This window comes from Drosophila eugracilis, unplaced genomic scaffold (genome assembly GCF_018153835.1).
Source record: "Drosophila eugracilis isolate 14026-0451.02 unplaced genomic scaffold, ASM1815383v1 contig_415, whole genome shotgun sequence".
Taxonomy (NCBI): Eukaryota; Metazoa; Arthropoda; class Insecta; order Diptera; family Drosophilidae; genus Drosophila; species Drosophila eugracilis.
In genome coordinates, this window is record NW_024573278.1 from 1,287,470 (window position 1) to 1,304,889 (window position 17,420).

At 40.6% G+C, this 17,420-nt stretch overlaps 1 protein-coding gene across 7 annotated transcripts in view; it reads right to left on the bottom strand.

Moving 5' to 3' along the window:
* LOC108116856 (sex determination protein fruitless) overlaps positions 1-17,420 on the bottom strand; it is a 142,006-nt gene that overhangs the window by 90,027 nt on the left and 34,559 nt on the right. Inside the window, exon 1 of one of the 7 annotated variants that reach the window (XM_041818948.1) lies at positions 11,308-11,760. The exons of the other annotated variants lie outside the window; for them this stretch is intronic. Coding sequence (XP_041674882.1) covers positions 11,308-11,351 — 44 coding nt within the window. The 5' untranslated portion in view covers positions 11,352-11,760. Of the gene's footprint in view, positions 1-11,307; positions 11,761-17,420 lie in introns of those variants that run through there. 7 annotated transcript variants of the gene reach the window in all.

Consider the following 17,420-nt stretch of genomic DNA (forward strand, 5'->3'; position numbering starts at 1 on the left):
AATACAGAGCATACTGGTACATATAGGCCCAAAAGCTATTGCTGCATGGCTGCGGCAGCAACATGAGCAACAATTGCTGTATCTTGGCAGCAGCAGCAACATCATCAAGTCATATCTGAACTAAAACTATTGGTTGAAAAGCCATTGGCCAGCAGAACCGGGGTGTAATCGTTAAGAGTGATCGTTAAAGGTTCCACATGGCGTCGTAAAAATTTGTGCATTAATAAACATTATGCAACATGGGACAGGAAAATGATGAGACGACCAGCAACACTCTGATTCTTATAGTCATATTGAATAGTACACTGAGAAAAGAGTTTGATTGATTCCCAAAAGTGAAGAGATAAGATGATGTATGATATATGACACATCTTCAGTTTTTGAGTGATTTTTTAAATTTTTAAGAATTTTTTCAATAACATAATATGGCTTAACATTTCCTTGAATGATAAAAAGAATACTTCTTTGTTTTCTTAGCTAATTTCTTTCAGTGTTAATTCACTTCCTTTAGATGCAACGTCCATTGCTTTCCAGTTGACAAAGCATCCCATCCAGCGAATTCTGTTAGTGCAACTTGACCCCCCTGCGGTGTGTGAGCTTTTTCTGTAATAAACGGTTAGCGGAGGGATCCCAGTTATAACGAGATTCAACCTGGCTAACTAACTGTTCCTGCCGCTGCTGTTGCTGCTGCTGCTGCTGCTGCTCCTTTGGCCGTTGCCGTTTGCGCATTTAACGATGCGTTTATTAATGCCACAAGGGAGATCGTGATCGAGAACGTTGCAAAGCGGGCCTTTTAATGCGCCTTTATCTATGTTATCAATACATTTGGAAATTTATTTTACGATCGTGTAATTAGTTGACCACGGCCACTAATATCAGCAACAATGTTGTGAAATAGCTGACTTCTTATGACCAATTTAATTGAGCTGAACCAGGAAGAGCAAAAGGTTCCAGAAGAAAGAGTCTAAAATCGAAACAACTTTTGGTTTTCAAATATTCTGAAATACATTGGAAATGCAAAAAACTGTCAACTAGATAGGTAGCTCGTGGTAGAAATTACTTAAAGACTATTGAACTATCGACCAGCGATGTCAAATGTGAGTCCCATTTTATAAGGTAAAAGTTATGCAATCGGCTGGCCAAGATTGCAAACCGATACATTTCCCATTGCATTGAGCAGATGCCACAGCACATTTCTCATGGCCGGGCCATTTATGGCATATGGATTGGCAATTGTCGATTGCCAAGAACCCAAGATCCGTCCAAGATCGATGAACAATTTAACGGGCAGGCCAACTTGGCTCGGACCAGCCTTCAACTCTAACTGTCCCTCTGACAAAATGCCGCAACCTGCAAATGTAACTGACACACAGACAGTTTGGTCAGGGCAGGGAAAGAAAGAAAAAAATGGAAAACTAAATAAAATAAAACCTAATAGAAGATGGTCGATGCAGCATAGATGCAGCATCTAGCCAACAAGACTCTAAGTATACAATGTGCAGGCAGGGAAAAAAATAAATCAAATTTTCTCATCAATCTCATCGAACATGAAAATGCACTTTCAAAACGCATTAAATAAACCATAACGGCACGCATGCGCCGCGGCAAGGGAGTAAAAGAAACAGAAACATTGACTTCGAGGCCAAGAGGAAGAGGCCGCGTAAATCTTTCACTTTGAGCCAAATGCAGCACAGCTAACTGCAGCTAACTGGAAAACTAGCGGCCAAGAAATAACGTAAACGATAAATGCGCATAGGCAAGTGCAGCACCACAACCTCGAGGAATACGAATACTGAAGAGAAGGAGGAATGTTCAGGGAGGGGATCTAAAGGCAGCCAGGCATCTGGTCAATAGATCAGTCAACTTGGTCTGAGCAAAAAATAACTAGAAAAACCCTTAGAAAAAGGATAAAAAAAGGTTAAATCTTTAGAAGATTTTCCACATTTTTGGAGCCTATCAAAGCTTTTCTGACATCTTTATTTAAATATTTTATACAGTTTTATCATCATTCTAACACATAAAATAAGGATTAAATAAAAAAGTTGTTCATATTTTAATTATCTAAAAGATATGAAAGCAAAAGTTCTTAAAAATAAATTAACTTTACAAAAAAATAATTCAAATATTCATTCAAAATTGAGATAGGTTTCCCAAAAAATATTTTACACAAAAAATAAGCCAAATCGGCATCACTTTCATCCGCCAAATGCTCAGTATTTGCTGCGGCCTGGCCATATTTGGCATTGGCTTTGCCCAAACTCTGTGCCTCTCAGACACGCTGCGACTGCGCTGACAAATTGCTGTGGTTGTTGCCGTTGCCTGGTGTCGCCAGCAACATGCAACATGCAACAGGCAAAAGGCAGCAGTCGCAGCAAGCAACAACAACAGGCAACAGCATCCGATATGCCAGCGAGTCCTCGAGGCAGCGTGGCACACAAATTTGGTAGCACGCCGCACGGCGGCACTCAATAGTGTCCAATAATTCATAACGCAGCCGTCGCCGTTGCCAAAATTGGTAAGACGCTTGATAAGCCGACGCTGCTTGTTGTTGCTGAGATTGCTGTGGTTGCTGTTGCAGTTGCTGTTGCTTCTGCGCAGCCGCGCGTAATAAATCTGAGCAATTTGTTGCGCACTAATCGGCAGAGCTAAAGCTCCAGCCGCCGTGGCTTTCGTTAGCCATTTCAATTGAAAGTATCTATCAGCTTATGGGTTGCAGGTGTTTTGGCCAAAATATCGCCGCAGCGGGAACTTCAATTAGTGGGCCGAATAAATCAGTTTAGTAATTGCAAAGTAGATATACGCGGAGATGTTACTAAATGAGGGAAGCTTTATATTAAGAGATGCTCTTGACTAATCTTATAAATATAAAATCTTAGTTTGTTAGTGAGAAATTCAAGACCAAAAATACTATAAATTATTTTCAAAAAGTATAAAGCTTAGTGTAGGTTGCTTAGGGATTTCAATCTATATAGTTCATAAAAGTTTTCCTTCCACTTCATCGATCCATTCAATTCAATAACTCGAAGCGCTAAAGATTCCCCTGAATCGCTTCGATGGACTGACTAATAATAGCCATAATTTGGCTGGGCAAATGAAATTAGCATGCATTACACAACGGCAATGGCCAATAACGGCACAAACCTGCCATTGATCCTTGGGGCGTCCCATTGGGCCTTCAAGTTGGATTTTTTTCGTGAGCGGTTGCAGTTGCAGTTGTCAGTCGGCCAGTCGAAGTCGCCCGTTCAGCAATTCCCTGCGCATGTCTGTCTGACTGACTGACTGACTGCCTGGCTAGCTGGCTGGCTGATTGACTTGGCCGGGGTCTGGGGGATAAAGACTGGAACTAAGACTGGTATTGGGATTGGGACTGGGACTGGGCAACCGAGCATCAATGAAACCTGGCGGATGTGGATGTGGCCCGTCGCTGCTGCAGATGCTTCACGCTGGTTTACTAACGGTATCTAGCCAATGCACTGAGAGAAAAATTAGTACTGTTTTGATAGTAATTTAAATGATAAATCTTTGACTGCTTCTTTCTGAAGTTTTGTACTAACTAACTAACTATTAAAATAAGTTATTAATTTCTCTATAAGATCAATTTTTATATCATATTTTTGCACCATGTAGCATCCACTTCCCCATGCCATTTGCGATCTTTCTAATGGTGCACGCATCTCCATCTGCATCTGCATCGCATTTGCCGCTTCAATGGCCAACTGAGTGACCAGCGAATGGACGAAACAGCGGAGTTTTTCTCCATTTTCTCATCCTGTTTTTTTCTCAAGGCCCGAATCTTTTTAGCTGGGCGCCATGGTGTATGCATTTTTTATGTAAATTGATTTTCTTCGCTGGCTGTCATTAGTTATGACGGATGATGTTTGAAATTATTTAAATATATTCAATTAATATCACCAGACACAACATAAACAAGCAAGTATTTGAAGTTTCTTTTTTAATTGCTTAGTTAGTTGGGAAAAGAGATCTTAAGCATCATATTTTTAGAGCCTATCGATTTGTCTTTCATGGAAATAAAGTTAAAGCATGAATAAATTAATAATAATACTGAAGAGGTTATCTTAGTCTTAATAAGTTATAGATTTAATCACAAATATAATAGTAAATTCCTCATAAATCACTAATACGCTCTGTATGCCAGTCGGAGAATTCCATGGCATTCCTTAATTTTCCCTTGCCTGGGAATAAGTTAATAAAATAATTGAACTACATGACAATAACAAGCTTAGTTTGGCATAAATGTAAGTTGGCAATAACGAGAACAAGAGCAACTTGGCGATGAAGAGATGGCCAGTCAGTGAACAAGGCGAAACAAGGAAAGCGTGAACCAGACAATCAATAAATTTCTGGCTAAAAGCGCCAGTCAGTGGCAACAGGTAAATGCAATTTCCAATTGTCGGATTGCTGCCCTAGACTGCTGCTGCTTCTGCTGCTGCTGCTGTTGCTGTTATTGCTTCTGCTGCCTGTGCTGGGTTCAATTTCAAAGATTTCTCTTGAAAATTGAATACCAAATAAAGAGCCGTAAAGAAGAGTGGAGAAGTCAGCAAGGAAAAGCCCAAAACAGTAACCGAGCCAGGCTTGAATATGATTTACATGCGGCACTAACTTGGGAGCCAAACTGCACTCGATGGGAGCAGTAACTAATGCAGTGAGAGAAAAGTAGAGGGAATTATAAAGAAAACAATTTCGCAATTTCCTATCATAACTATTGGCATTTCTCATATTTTTATAAAAAATATTTAATGAGTTTTAAGCAGTTTTGATTTGGTAAAATTCCTTAATATCTCTCTAAAAAACTCTTTTATATTTCAAGCTAAATATCGGTCAGTAGCCCTAGGAAAAAATATATAAAAAATTACAAAACATAAATGAACCCAAAAGTGGGCGTAAGTTTCCATCGAACCGTTTAGTCAATTCTTATGGCTCTCAGCTTAATTAAATTGATGAGTATTATTTTTCATTGTGTGGCAGAATCAGCCTGAGCATTTGCCGTTTGTTGGTTTGGTTCCTTTTTGGTCGTGCCACGTTTGCCACCTGTTCCTGTTGCAAGTCTCTGGTCTCTGTCTGTTGGTTCGTTTTTTCTTTTTTTTCTTTTGCTGCCGCCGTGTTGGCTTCTTTCTCCCGTTATTGTTGCTTGCTTAGCCTTGCCTTGCCTTGCCTTTATATCGTTAGCTAATTTTATTGTTACAATAACTGTTGTTGGTGCTGCTGCTGCTGCTGCTGCTGGCATAAATGGCATTGCTGTTGCAAGTTGCTGCTGCAGTTGCTGTTGCCTGTTGATGTCGGCTATCTCTCGCACATCGTATCAATTCTATTAAGCTTGGCAGCAGTTCCCCTCTGTTTCTTCGCTCCTCTGCATGTGACTAATCATGCAGAGCCAATCATGCCACAAGTTTATTTATTTTCACGTTGCAACTGCCGGGCTTTGGGGTAACAACAACAATAACAACAACAACAACAACAATAGCAACAAAAACAAAAACTGGGTAATCCACTTGAAAATTCCTCGATTTTCGCTTCCTTTTCACTCGTACATATAGATTTCCCATTTTCCATTTTTTTTTGTGTGCCTGTTATCGCCTGACTATCAAGGCTGCTGCTTGTTCTCGTTATTGTTCCCTGTTATGTTGCACGTTGCCTCTCCTCGCTGTTGGCTTGTTTGGCTTGCCTCGGATCGTTGGCTGTTCAAATTTTTATAGAGTGAGTTATCTGCTGGGCTGTCTTGTAGTCCGTCCGTCCCCATGAAGACGACATCCCCCAAAACACAGGAAGAAATTTTATTATTATTCTATGGAAAATATGCGATTTTATGGCAATATTTATGTTTCCTTTTAAAATTAGTAATGTAGCCCAAGTTATATTTCATTAAGTTTAACATTCTAAAACATATTGAAAGAAGAATTTCCAGTTAGGGTATATCTTTTGAGTGCATTTCCATTGACATTGGCAATCCCAGCTGCACTTGTTGTTCTCGTTCAGTCGGCAAGTGTATCTGCTAGTGTGCATCTGAGCATCTGAGCATCTGAACATCTGGGCATCTGAGTATCTGTGTGTGACGTTTACCGCTATCGCAGCTGTCACTCGACTTGGCCGGCCGTTATGTGTCCTTGAAAGATCTCTAACTGGCTAACTGTTTTGGCCTCCACCTGCCGCCCCTTAACGAGTGGCCGCCATGGCGGAAATTATAATCCACTCAGATGAAAATGCGCTCCTTGTTCTTGTTCTTATTCTTATTTTCTCCTTCAATTGGAACAATGGGGTAGATATTGGTGCAAGTGCCACAAGTTCAGGGTCCCGTCATCCATCATCTTATTTCTTTTTTTTTGCTGACGTGACCCAGGAGAGTGTCATGTAACACAGATTTGCGGATGTTACATTTATATTGGTCCTTTGATTCCGACAGATCCGAAATGGCTTTGTGTGTGTGGGCTCTGATAGAATTGGTGGGCGGATAAACAAATCTGCTTGGGATTGCAGCTATGCAGGTGTCACACTCAGGTGTGCCAAACGGGATTTTAGCTAAGGCAAATAAACTTTGATTTGCTGTAGAAAAGAAATCAATGCTCTGACACATGCAAAAATAGATGTCATCCAGATGATTTATGGTTGGGCATTGGACGATTTGGGATTGTCAAAAGTTAAGTACTGTAGATAAATCATAACTATATAAGATATAACTTAATGTTAGAATGCAGTTAACTTAAAACTGCTCTATAACTCTGCACTTAGCATCCTCTTGCAGGCTTATCTTAGATCTGCCATCTAGAGTGGAATCATCCTACACATTTCCCAAATAAATCTTAATCACACATCAGCGGAACCTGTCAACGTTGCATACCAGATTAGAAATCCTACCTGGGAAGGCATCCTCTTCATCATGATGTGGGGAAACTTGGCTAGATGTCCAAGTCAATGTCGCTGTCGATGGCACTTGCTTTTCTAAAATATCGCTAGTATAGTAAAGAATGCTGAATTCAGAATAGACCAAGCGTAATTGATAAAGACCGACAAATCCGTTGATGGCTATGTTAATACATAGGAGAATGACCGATCTTTGGGTAATCGAAGGAGAGGAGAGGTGATTTGGAAGCGGGAGAAGGCGGGATCAATGTCGTTCGAAAACGATCTTATTGATGGCAGGAAGACAAAGACCCAAGATTGCCTGTTAATGCCAGCTTGAGGACCAATTCAGTGACGCGTGCAGAACCAGTTGTACTTGTAATATGAACACTGGGAGAAAAATGTATGAAAAACCTATAGCTTATTTTGTAGAAATATGAAGTGTTTTATGAATGATTATGATTTCAGAAACTTATCTCCAAAGAAAAGTACAAAACTATGTTTTTTAGATTAGATTAAGGCTTAATCATTAACTTTTTCGCTAGGGTTCCTTATAGTCACTATCAAGTACCGATCGATTTTTGTAATGATTATCGCCATTACAAGAACTGCTGCTGCATCTTTGTGATTGCGGTTAGCAGCAGCTGATGGCAGTTGGCTATGCAACTACCACACAAAAGGTAGCCAACAATGCAACTGCAACTGCAACATCAACATCAACATCAACATCAACATCGACATCGAGAAACTGGATGCAATTAGAGGCATGGGCGTGGGGCGCGGCTGAGGCGCATAAATTGCGTTAGGATAATGATCGCGCTTTGGCACAGTAAATCGCATTTCGAAATGCAACGGACACCGGAGGTACAGTTCGAATGTGCAACCTATCTCCCCACTTTTTTATATTTTTTTCCTATCCACACATATATTTTCCACTAATACTAAACTGGTTCGGCAACAAATTTGACGCGCGCGTTCTGCAACAAATGAGCGGACACAAAGAAAGAAAGGGGGGCAAAAAGAAAGCAGTAAACAGAATGCAGAAAGCAGATAGTTGAAGGAAAACCAGTAGATGGTGTGGATGTGGAAGGCCAAAGGAGCGGTGGCCAGCGTTTTGGCCACGCATGCTGGGGCGCCATTTAAATTGAGATTTATTGCTAGCCACTTTTGCTGCAGGTGCATCATCAACTTGCAACGGCAGCAACTTGCAACGACAACGACAACGACGACGGCATAGTAAAGACAAAACTGTAAAAACGCTGCCAACACACACGGCTTTTGTCCTGGCTAAAATATAACAGTCAACAAATCGCTGACCAATGAAGATGAAGTTATTAGGCGACTTATTTCGCCAGCGTGTTGCAATTTTCTTTAGTATTTTCCTCTCACCTCTTTGGGCTAAAATCCGTGGCAAGATTTAGAGTAACGACAAAGCTTAACAAGAATTTTAATTCAATTTGCTTTGATGGCAGGAAATTGGTCTCGGCCATGTTGCAGGCAACAACACAACACATCGCTCGGCATCAAACGGCAAATAATTTGGAAATATAAATTTAAAGTGACTACAAAGTTTTCGCCTGCGGTTTTAATTGGATAAAACATGGCCAAAGTGTTTTACAAGAAGCTGAATTCAATTCCTAATTTTTAAATAGTTTAAATAAATTTTAAGGTTTTTTTTAGATTTGATTACTGAGCATGCAAAAATATTTGCTTTTAAACTAAAAACGTATTTAAAAGTAGCCATTTATGTTTTCTTCTCTGATTAAATCAGCCTTAAAAATATAGAAATTTTTTTTTAAATCTTTTAATCTATAAACAAAACTATAATTTGTTTCTATCCCATCCCTGGATCAGTGTGCCTCACATATATTTAATTGCATTTGACACTGATTAGCATTTGCACGCCAATGCGACGGGGCGTTAAGTAGCCGAAGGCATCTAATGAGTTTGCCATGTGGCCAAACATAATTTCTGCATGTCAGTCACTTTCAGTCGGTGAAATGCCAAAGAGTCAGTGCATCCAAATGGGGGCCTATAAATGTGTGTGTGTGTGTGCAGGTGATGGGGAAAAGTTTGGGGGCAAGGTGGAGCAAACCCGGCAGGAGGCGCTGTCAATGTTGCGGCTAATCCTGCTCATCATCTACATCTACAGTTTGCCGGCACGAACGCGATTTTGAAAAATCACAAAAAACCGGTTGTCACTATTTGATGGAAAAGCCTCTCTCCCTCTCTCTCTCGCTCTCTTTGTGATATTGCTGTTGTTTTAGCATTTTCCGGGCTTGCCAGGCAGGCACCTGCTGATTTTATCCTTTGCCATTTTGGCCATTTGGGGGCTGATGCTTCTGTTGCTATTGCTACAGCTTCTGCTTTTGCCTCTCCATTTGATTGTCTGCCGTTGATTGCCGCTGATGTCTTGCAGCTGTGTCGCCTGTATCGTCATCGTCTGCTGCAAATTAAGTTGCTGCCTGCTAACATTTACATGCTGGCCAACTGGCAGCTTTTGATGTTTTAATGATAAGATTTGCGCGATTGATTTTTCCTGGGTGTCGAATCTGCTGTTAAGCTAGACAGAATACACTGAGCGGAAAGGGTTCTATAAAAATTACTAATATTTGTAAGATTTCAAACTCATGAGGTACTTTTTTGCTTTCCTAGTCTGATACTAAGAATATAATTCTAAGATACATTTTTTAAGAAATTAATTTCTTTAAGATGCAAAGATGCAGACTTTCCCCCTCAATTTAAAAGCACTTTTTTGTGCCAGTGTCAGACGTTGCGAGTCCGAAAAGTAGCGCAAAAACGTGCCGTACAGATTTGGCTGCCGTTTGGCCACGCCCTCTCCTGCCGCCCCCGCCCCGTATCAAGGTCAATGGGTTAATGCGGCATCAGTCGGTGATTCGGTGGTCCAATCCAATCCACGGCACGCCACAGCACGGCACTCCACATCTCTCCACTTTCGACGCCCGAGTCTCGAGTGGATCCCAATAATTGCCACTGCCGGCAATCCGCAAGTGCAACTGTAAGTGCCACCGTTTTCAGCTGGCGGCCAGAACTGACGACGACGGATTGACAGCGGAGAGTTGGCGGTTGCAGTTGCAGCAGCATGATGAGGAGCTGGAACTGCCACTCAGCGCGGCAGACGGCGCATGTTGGCCATCAAATGTCCGGGCTAAACATTTAGATTAGACCAGAGAGACGATTCTTCCGTCAGGAATGCCATTTTTTATGGGGCAGCGGTAGCCACTGGTAGTAGTTGCAACTGCAGAACAATCGGCGCGACGATGGGGTCTAATCTAGTTAAATTGTTGCATGCAACAATCGCCGCATTTGCAGCTACAGATATAGATACAGATACAGATGCAGTAGCAGATACAGCTACACGATAGGAGGAGATACTCGGATAATTTCGTCGGGCTAATTGCGAAAAGTGCTCCCGTGGCGGAGGGAAAAGCAGCAGCAGCAGCAGCGGCAGCAAGCAGGACAAGTGAAAGACAGCGGCGCACGTGCGGCGGGGGATCAGAAAGAGTTCGGCCACAAGAGCTCCTGTCCCCTCAGACTCGATTAGCCAATCCTCCCTCGAAGGCATGACAAGTCAGGCACTTGGAGAAAAGACTATTGGAAACTATTTTGGTAATATATTAGATAATCTGTTAACTATTGTTCATAAATCAGTTCCAAATTAAGGTCTAAGATATTAGTTATCTTAATATTCTCCAGCTCTTTTTTTGGAATCCTTTTTCTATCCTTGTAAGTGACAATACATTTTCCTTCCAGTGCACCGATTGCCATTTATGTAAGTGACACCTACGAGAAGTCAGCCCGGAGGAAGTCAAGCGGTGCTGGGGACGGCAATTGTGTTCTGCGGGCCCACAAATAATAGCTTCATTGGGCAGCCCGGGTCCCCGGCAGGGAGCAGGCAGTTGGCCAATTTCAATGCCAGTGGCCAAAATGGGCAAACCGAAAAGCCGAAAGCTGGAAAACTGAAAACTGAAACACAGAGGCACAGAAAGGCACAGTGGCCAGTGGCCGGGGCCATGTCATGGAATGGAATCTGGTCTGAAATTTGCATTGTCTCTGGTCGGTGGCTTTGGCTTAAACTTGGCCAAAAATGGTCGCTGGCATGGCCTGACATTATTATGCTGCTGATGCGACTCCCTAATGGCTTCTGGCTGGGCATTTAAATGTCCATCAATTTATCAATTAAGTTAGCAAACTAAACAATTAATTGTCAGCCAGGGCATGGGAATTTATAGTATTTCTTTTTTTTTCCTAGGAAGCAATAGAAATATGTCTTATCTAAGTCACGTATGTGAGATTGGATTTACTTTAAAGTTGTTGATAAAAATAAAATAAGAGAATTACTTGTTTAATTAGGAAATGAATCTTCCTTAATATTGAGTTTTAGATACAGTCCAAAAACTAATAACTTTTCAATTATTTCCACCAACTCACTTATGGACCGAGTTTGCCTTTCTTCCCCGAACTTTTCCATGCATTTATGTTGAGTTTAGCGCTGGCGATTTTATGACCGCGACGTTTCGACATTTACTAACCGTTTGCATTGGCAGTCCATCGGCAATTTAGCTTCGACTGCAAGTGACAATAAGTGCAGTGCGAAAAGCTGGTGCTGGTGCTGGTGCATAGTTAAAAATTCACCCAGCTTGGGCGCCTGAGCGGAATTTATGGGCCGCACACATGGCGCCAAAGGTAAATGTGGGCGACCAGGTAACTGTGACAGCAGCAAAAACTAAAAAACAAAAAATACAAAAAAAAAGACACCAGCAGCAGCCGGCTGAAGGTTACATTTTCTTTGCCCCTTTTGGCCATGCCGCACAAAACTGCCAAAGAAGTGCCCCCAAAATGGAGGGCGAAATGTTCAAAATTACTAAAGCCGCTTATGGAGAATGCAGGCATATTTGTTGCAGCTTCGCATTTGGTTTTTGTGGCACGTTGGCGATGCGCTCGTGAGTCGCCAAATGGGCGGGTTCAAAATAGAAAATTCTTTACTTAGAATGAACTAAAATTTTTTTAAATTTAAGTTTTTTTTTGAAAAAAGGCAAAGTTTTACATCCTTAAGTAGAGGGTCTATAAAAAATGCCAAGTATCATTAAGTATATTTATCTTTCTTTTAAACAATGCCGAATGGCAATATTCATATTACATTCAATAAACTTTTACAAGAGCACTTTTCCATTTACAAGCATCTCGGGTTTAATGACACCCACTTCAAGTTCCGTTGGCAAAGTTATAAATTAAGTGCTCGGCTCTGCAACTCTCTGCAAGAAGAGAAATATGTCCTCGGCAAAAAAAAAAAAACAAGCTGGCTAAGATGAGTTTTTATGGGAATCAGATTCAGTCATTCGAAAATTTCAAATTGCATTTAAAAGCGCCCGCCATATAATTGCAGAATTTCCTTGAAAATTATAAAAGTTTAGTTTCAAAACTCCATTCGAACTTCAAGCACTCAAGATGTAATTTTTTATAAGTATGTAAAAGAGGATTATGTTTTGGTATTTTGTAATATTTATAAATCATTTTATAAGTTCTTTGTGTAATTTTATATTGAATTTAAAATATATTTTTGGTAAGTTGAAAAAGTGAAATAATTTCTAATTTAGTTCTTCGCCATTTCTCACGACCCATTCATCAGCTGATCAGGTGTTCGGTTGTTTTATATTTATTTTTTACCTTTCTGGCACAGTAGTTCAAGCTAAATGTCATAAGTTAATTAGATTAAATTCCCCAACGTTGGAAATATTGTTACATGTTCTTTGCCTTTCTGCCTTTCTGTTTTCTTCCATTCGGCTGCTTCCTTCGTTTTGTCTATTCTTACTATTCATTCCCCTCATAATACTTGCTTCTCACTCGATTCCGCTGTTCGGTTGTCAATGCCAGATGGGCGCAGGGGCCAACCATAGGCGTGGCTCACTGGCTGGCTGGGTGTAAGAGGCATACTTTGCGGCTTGCTCGAGACGCCGCACAAAAGTAGGCAGCAGATTTTCTTGTTCTGAACGATGGCCAAACAAAAGGCGCCGCTATTATATATATAGGAAAATACATATATATGTATGTGCTTTTTTCTCAAGTACAGCTACCTGCATTAATTAAAAGATTCAGGGGGTAAAAAATCAACTAAGCCATGCACTCGAAAATTCAATAAGTTGCATTAGGCTGCGATGAAAAACTCGTCGACCGCAAGTTTTTCACCCAACGACCCCAAAGGAAAAAGTTTCACTTTTGCACCCGAAGAAACAAACAAATGAACAAGGGTTGACGGAGGGGGCTGGCTAAGAAGAAAAGGAGGGCGGCAAAAGGGTGGGAAATGGCGGCAGAAGGGGCTGAAACACATCTCGAACGCCCACGCACAAATGACGATGCTCGCCCTCTCGACATTTGCCTGCGAAATGGGGCTGCCCACTCACGCATTGCAGAATCACCACCAAAACTCAAACCACCCTACCAAATACACAGAAAGAAATTTAAATGATCTCACCAATGTTTAATTTACAAAGCAATATCCGAGCATTTATTAAGAAATTTTAAGGAAATTACGAATCACATTAAACCATATTATATCGCTTAGATTCCTAAGCCTATTTTTTCCAGTGCACCAATACACCACCCCCAAATTCACAACCCTCACGCACTTACGCACTTGTTGTTGGTAAGGCGCTTAAGTGTTACGCATGTGTGTGCGTGCGTATGCATTAGTGTGCGCCATTTTGTAGCTCAACATCGGTCTGGGCCTTAAACTCGATCCGAGGGTTGCACAGCTATATGGCATGCAATACTTTTAATGAAATATGCAACACTCAGACACATCCCATCGTTCACTTGGAAAAATATTTAATAAAAGTCAAATTCTTCGAAGGCACTGAAAGAAAATTGAGAAAATCTTGTATTTCCACTCAAATTCATCTTGACTTCAGTTGTTACTCCCAATCTCTGTTAATTCAAGGTTAAAAACTAAAAAAATACATATTAATTTCCCCCCCTTTAAAGTTAAATTTTAATTTACTTTACTATCCTTCCTACTAGCACGCCATTCCCTTGGACATTTGTATTTGATTTCCTTCAGTGAGCAGTGACAACTCTCATTGGGGAAAAGAAGAGGAAAAAACTGACTGTGGCATTTGGCCGGGGGTTGCTATTTCCGTGTAATCATTCTTAACTTCCAGGGCGCTGCACGTGACTGTGTAAGTTGGGAAGTCAAGTGCTTGTGATTTGCAATTGTCGAGTCACCAGGCCCACGCACATTTGTCTGGAAATTTTATAAACCCGACGCATATTACATTCTACGGCGCTAAGTGACCCAAATTGTTGTCAAGCAATGTAATTTGTGTATGCATAAGTATATGCGTTTCACTAGTACTTTAACGCCCACGGTGCGTATGCGTAATCATGTCGAATATATGCATTTCCTCGAGAGCCAAATCTTTTGCTGCCCATAGGGGCATATTATTAATAATGTAATTAAAATTCCAATTGCACGCACATACCAAGTGGCCGCTTTACGTTTAATTAAACTAATTCAATTCGCAAATAAAGACCTGATTAATATTAAGCATACGCCGTGTGTACCGAATGTGCCACTCTAATTGCAAGGACTTAAGATGCAGACGGGGATTTACGTGCAGATTTAGCAGCCAACGAAAAAGAACCGATTCCACAGACATTTGGTGCAAATCAAATGTAATCACCAGTAAATCAAGTGCGGCATCAAGTGCAGGTGAAAACTTGATTTCTCACAATACAAAAGTTGATGATGAGTCAAGGGAGGAGATGTCAAGCAAAGGGAATATCTATTCTGTGGAAAATATTTGAAATTATGATTTGTGCCGTTGGCCACACTCGGTAGCACTTGAGCATCTCCTTCCCTGCCTTTACCATTATTTTTGGGTGACAACTTCACAAAGCTCAAACAGGAAAATCCTTACTTGCCAGTTGGCAAAAGTTAATTATAAAGAGCATTTCGTTTCTGTCTGTGCCAGGGTCTGTGCATCACCTTTTCCACCATTTGTTTGTCTGTGCTTAAGCTTTTGCTTCTTTTTCAAGAAGGCATTGCTTTAATAAAATATTAAATGGCCAAAACGTATGGCCAAAGTTGAAATCAAATTCATCGGCAATTTGTTAGTCTCTGCACACAGATTTCTTGGCAATTAGTCAGAGCTTTTTTGGCGAAACAAATCAAAGATGCAGCTTAAAGAAAAATGCATTTTTAAAAATTCAAATACATTTGATGGGATTTCTTTTTCCCAAAAAACGAAATTAAAATGGAAAGTGATTACAAAAATGTGATAGTTTAATTGGACTGAATTTTGAAGTTCCTGAAGTTTAAATAGTGTTGATAACCGAGTCTTTCTGTGACTATTTAACTTATTTATATTTATTAACCAATCTAGACAATCAAGTAGTTTGACTTGTTCAAAACTGTTGAAACTTTTCTCTTAAATACATCGCTGACCTCTGCTGCAAAGTTACCTGTGGTTCCTTTCTTGACCCAAGACCCTAATGAGCCAGCGGTGGCAGTTTATGAAGTGCCAACATCTGATTCTTATCCAATTAGCGGGGGCTGCCAGACGACACGCTGCGTTTACGCCACGCCACAGACAAACTTTACCCAAAGGATGTGGTTGTTACACTGAGAGAAATGCACATTTAAGCGGTTTCAAATAGTCCCTACATTTCTTACAGAGCTGTCATAGCTACAAATCAGTCAACAAGTTGTACTTAAGTTACAAAATGTGGTAAAAATAGTTAGGGAAACATACATTTAAGAATCACTTTTTAAAGTTTTAGTCTCTAGAAAAGTTCAGCACTTGTTTTTACCTCCAAACCATTCTTCTAGTGTAAGTGCCATGGTAAAGAAAAACCTTTGCTTTGTTGGTTTTTTGGCCAGGAAAAAGGGTCCAAAACATTGGAGCAAACAAAAGTTGAACAGAGGCAACGCCAAGTGGCAAAAAGTCAGCTGGAAAATGTGTTAACAGGTTAAAGTCAGGAGCCATGGCTTTAAGCAGCTTAGGTGGCACCTTAACTTGTTAACTGATTTTCTGAATTGTGATTTATTGACTTGGCTTTTGGCCGCAGGTGTTGGAATGCACCTATCTATGTTCTGTTTTTTGTGTGGCCAACACTTCCGCAATTACTCGAGGATACAATACAAAATGGTTTGCAGCAGGTCAATAACAATTTTGCCTAAGCTTCCTGCCGGATAAGTTCACATAATTTGAACGGCAGGATCTTCTAGGGAGGGGGGCGTTGGGTGTACAGTTTTTAATTACAGGTATTAAGCTGGCCATATCCATGGGCGATTCATTTTCAGTTAAATGGAGAAGGGGAAAGGCAGACAGGATGAGATACGCACTTTTCTCGGCAGGATGCCGGTTGGATTGTTTGCAGCACCAACAACATGGCGTTAAAAACAGAGGGACAGAGGGACGAAACTCCGGACGAGGAAACTCCGGCCTTTTGTATTCGTCCTGTGCCAGTTCCACAGTCTGCTGCATTCATTAGACCTGGCCAAGTGGCGCTCACAGACTCGGAATTAAATTGCATTTACAGGCGTACCTCTGGTTCTTACTCCTCAGCTTCTCCTCAGCTCTTTAGATTCTCAGGACCCTCTGCTCCTTGGCTCCTTGGATTCTGCGCTAATGGTGTAACATGACTTGGGGCCATCGCGCCATTATTATTATGGTTATTATGATTACTCTCGGCCTTCAGCAATTTTATGCTGGGACATTCTTAAACGCCACCAAATTGTCGCTTAGCCTGGCTTTGGACCAAAAACAGGCAAGTAAATGAAATGGCTTGTATTTAATTTAATGAAAATTAAGCCATTGCGAAAGTCCAGGTATAAAATACTCGCTAGTTGGAGTTATTAGTATGGCAAAAAGGAATTAAGAGGAGTTTGTAAAAGCCTTCTTAGTTAATTAGACGATTATGAAGGTAGACCTCAAGACTGGTTTATAATAATAAGAATTTCCTTTAAAGATTTAATGGCTTTATATTTCCATTTTCGGCTAGTCTTTAACCTTAATTTTTAGACCCACAAAGTGGGATATAAAATTTATGTTATTAAATTTTTGTGAAGTTTTTATAACATTTTTTAGAATCTGCCATTATTCAGCATTTTATTAGCTAAACCCATGGGTTGGCCATTTGGCAAATTAGCATGTCTCAGCCGTCGTCAGGACACCTGGGAATGGCTAGCGATTTTGGCAGTTACATGTGTTACTTAATCACATGGCGGCTGCAGGTCCCTTTAGCAGGAAGTGCATGACCAGTGTTGGCAACATGCCATGCCACACGTCACAGTTACGACCGGGTTCGAAATAAAACTTGGCCAGAAGTTAGGCGCTCAAGTTGAAAACAAGTTTTTCTATAAATGAACATGTTAACAGTATGGCCTTAAAATCGAAATCACAGAAGAGAGATCTTTAAAGGAATTGATTTGAAATGGTGAGGTTTTGATTTAAAAGCAGAGAGCTTTGGTTTTAAAGTTAATATTTAAATGATTAAGATTGTAAAAAATCTTATGAGTTTAGGGAATGCTTAAGGGCTAAAAC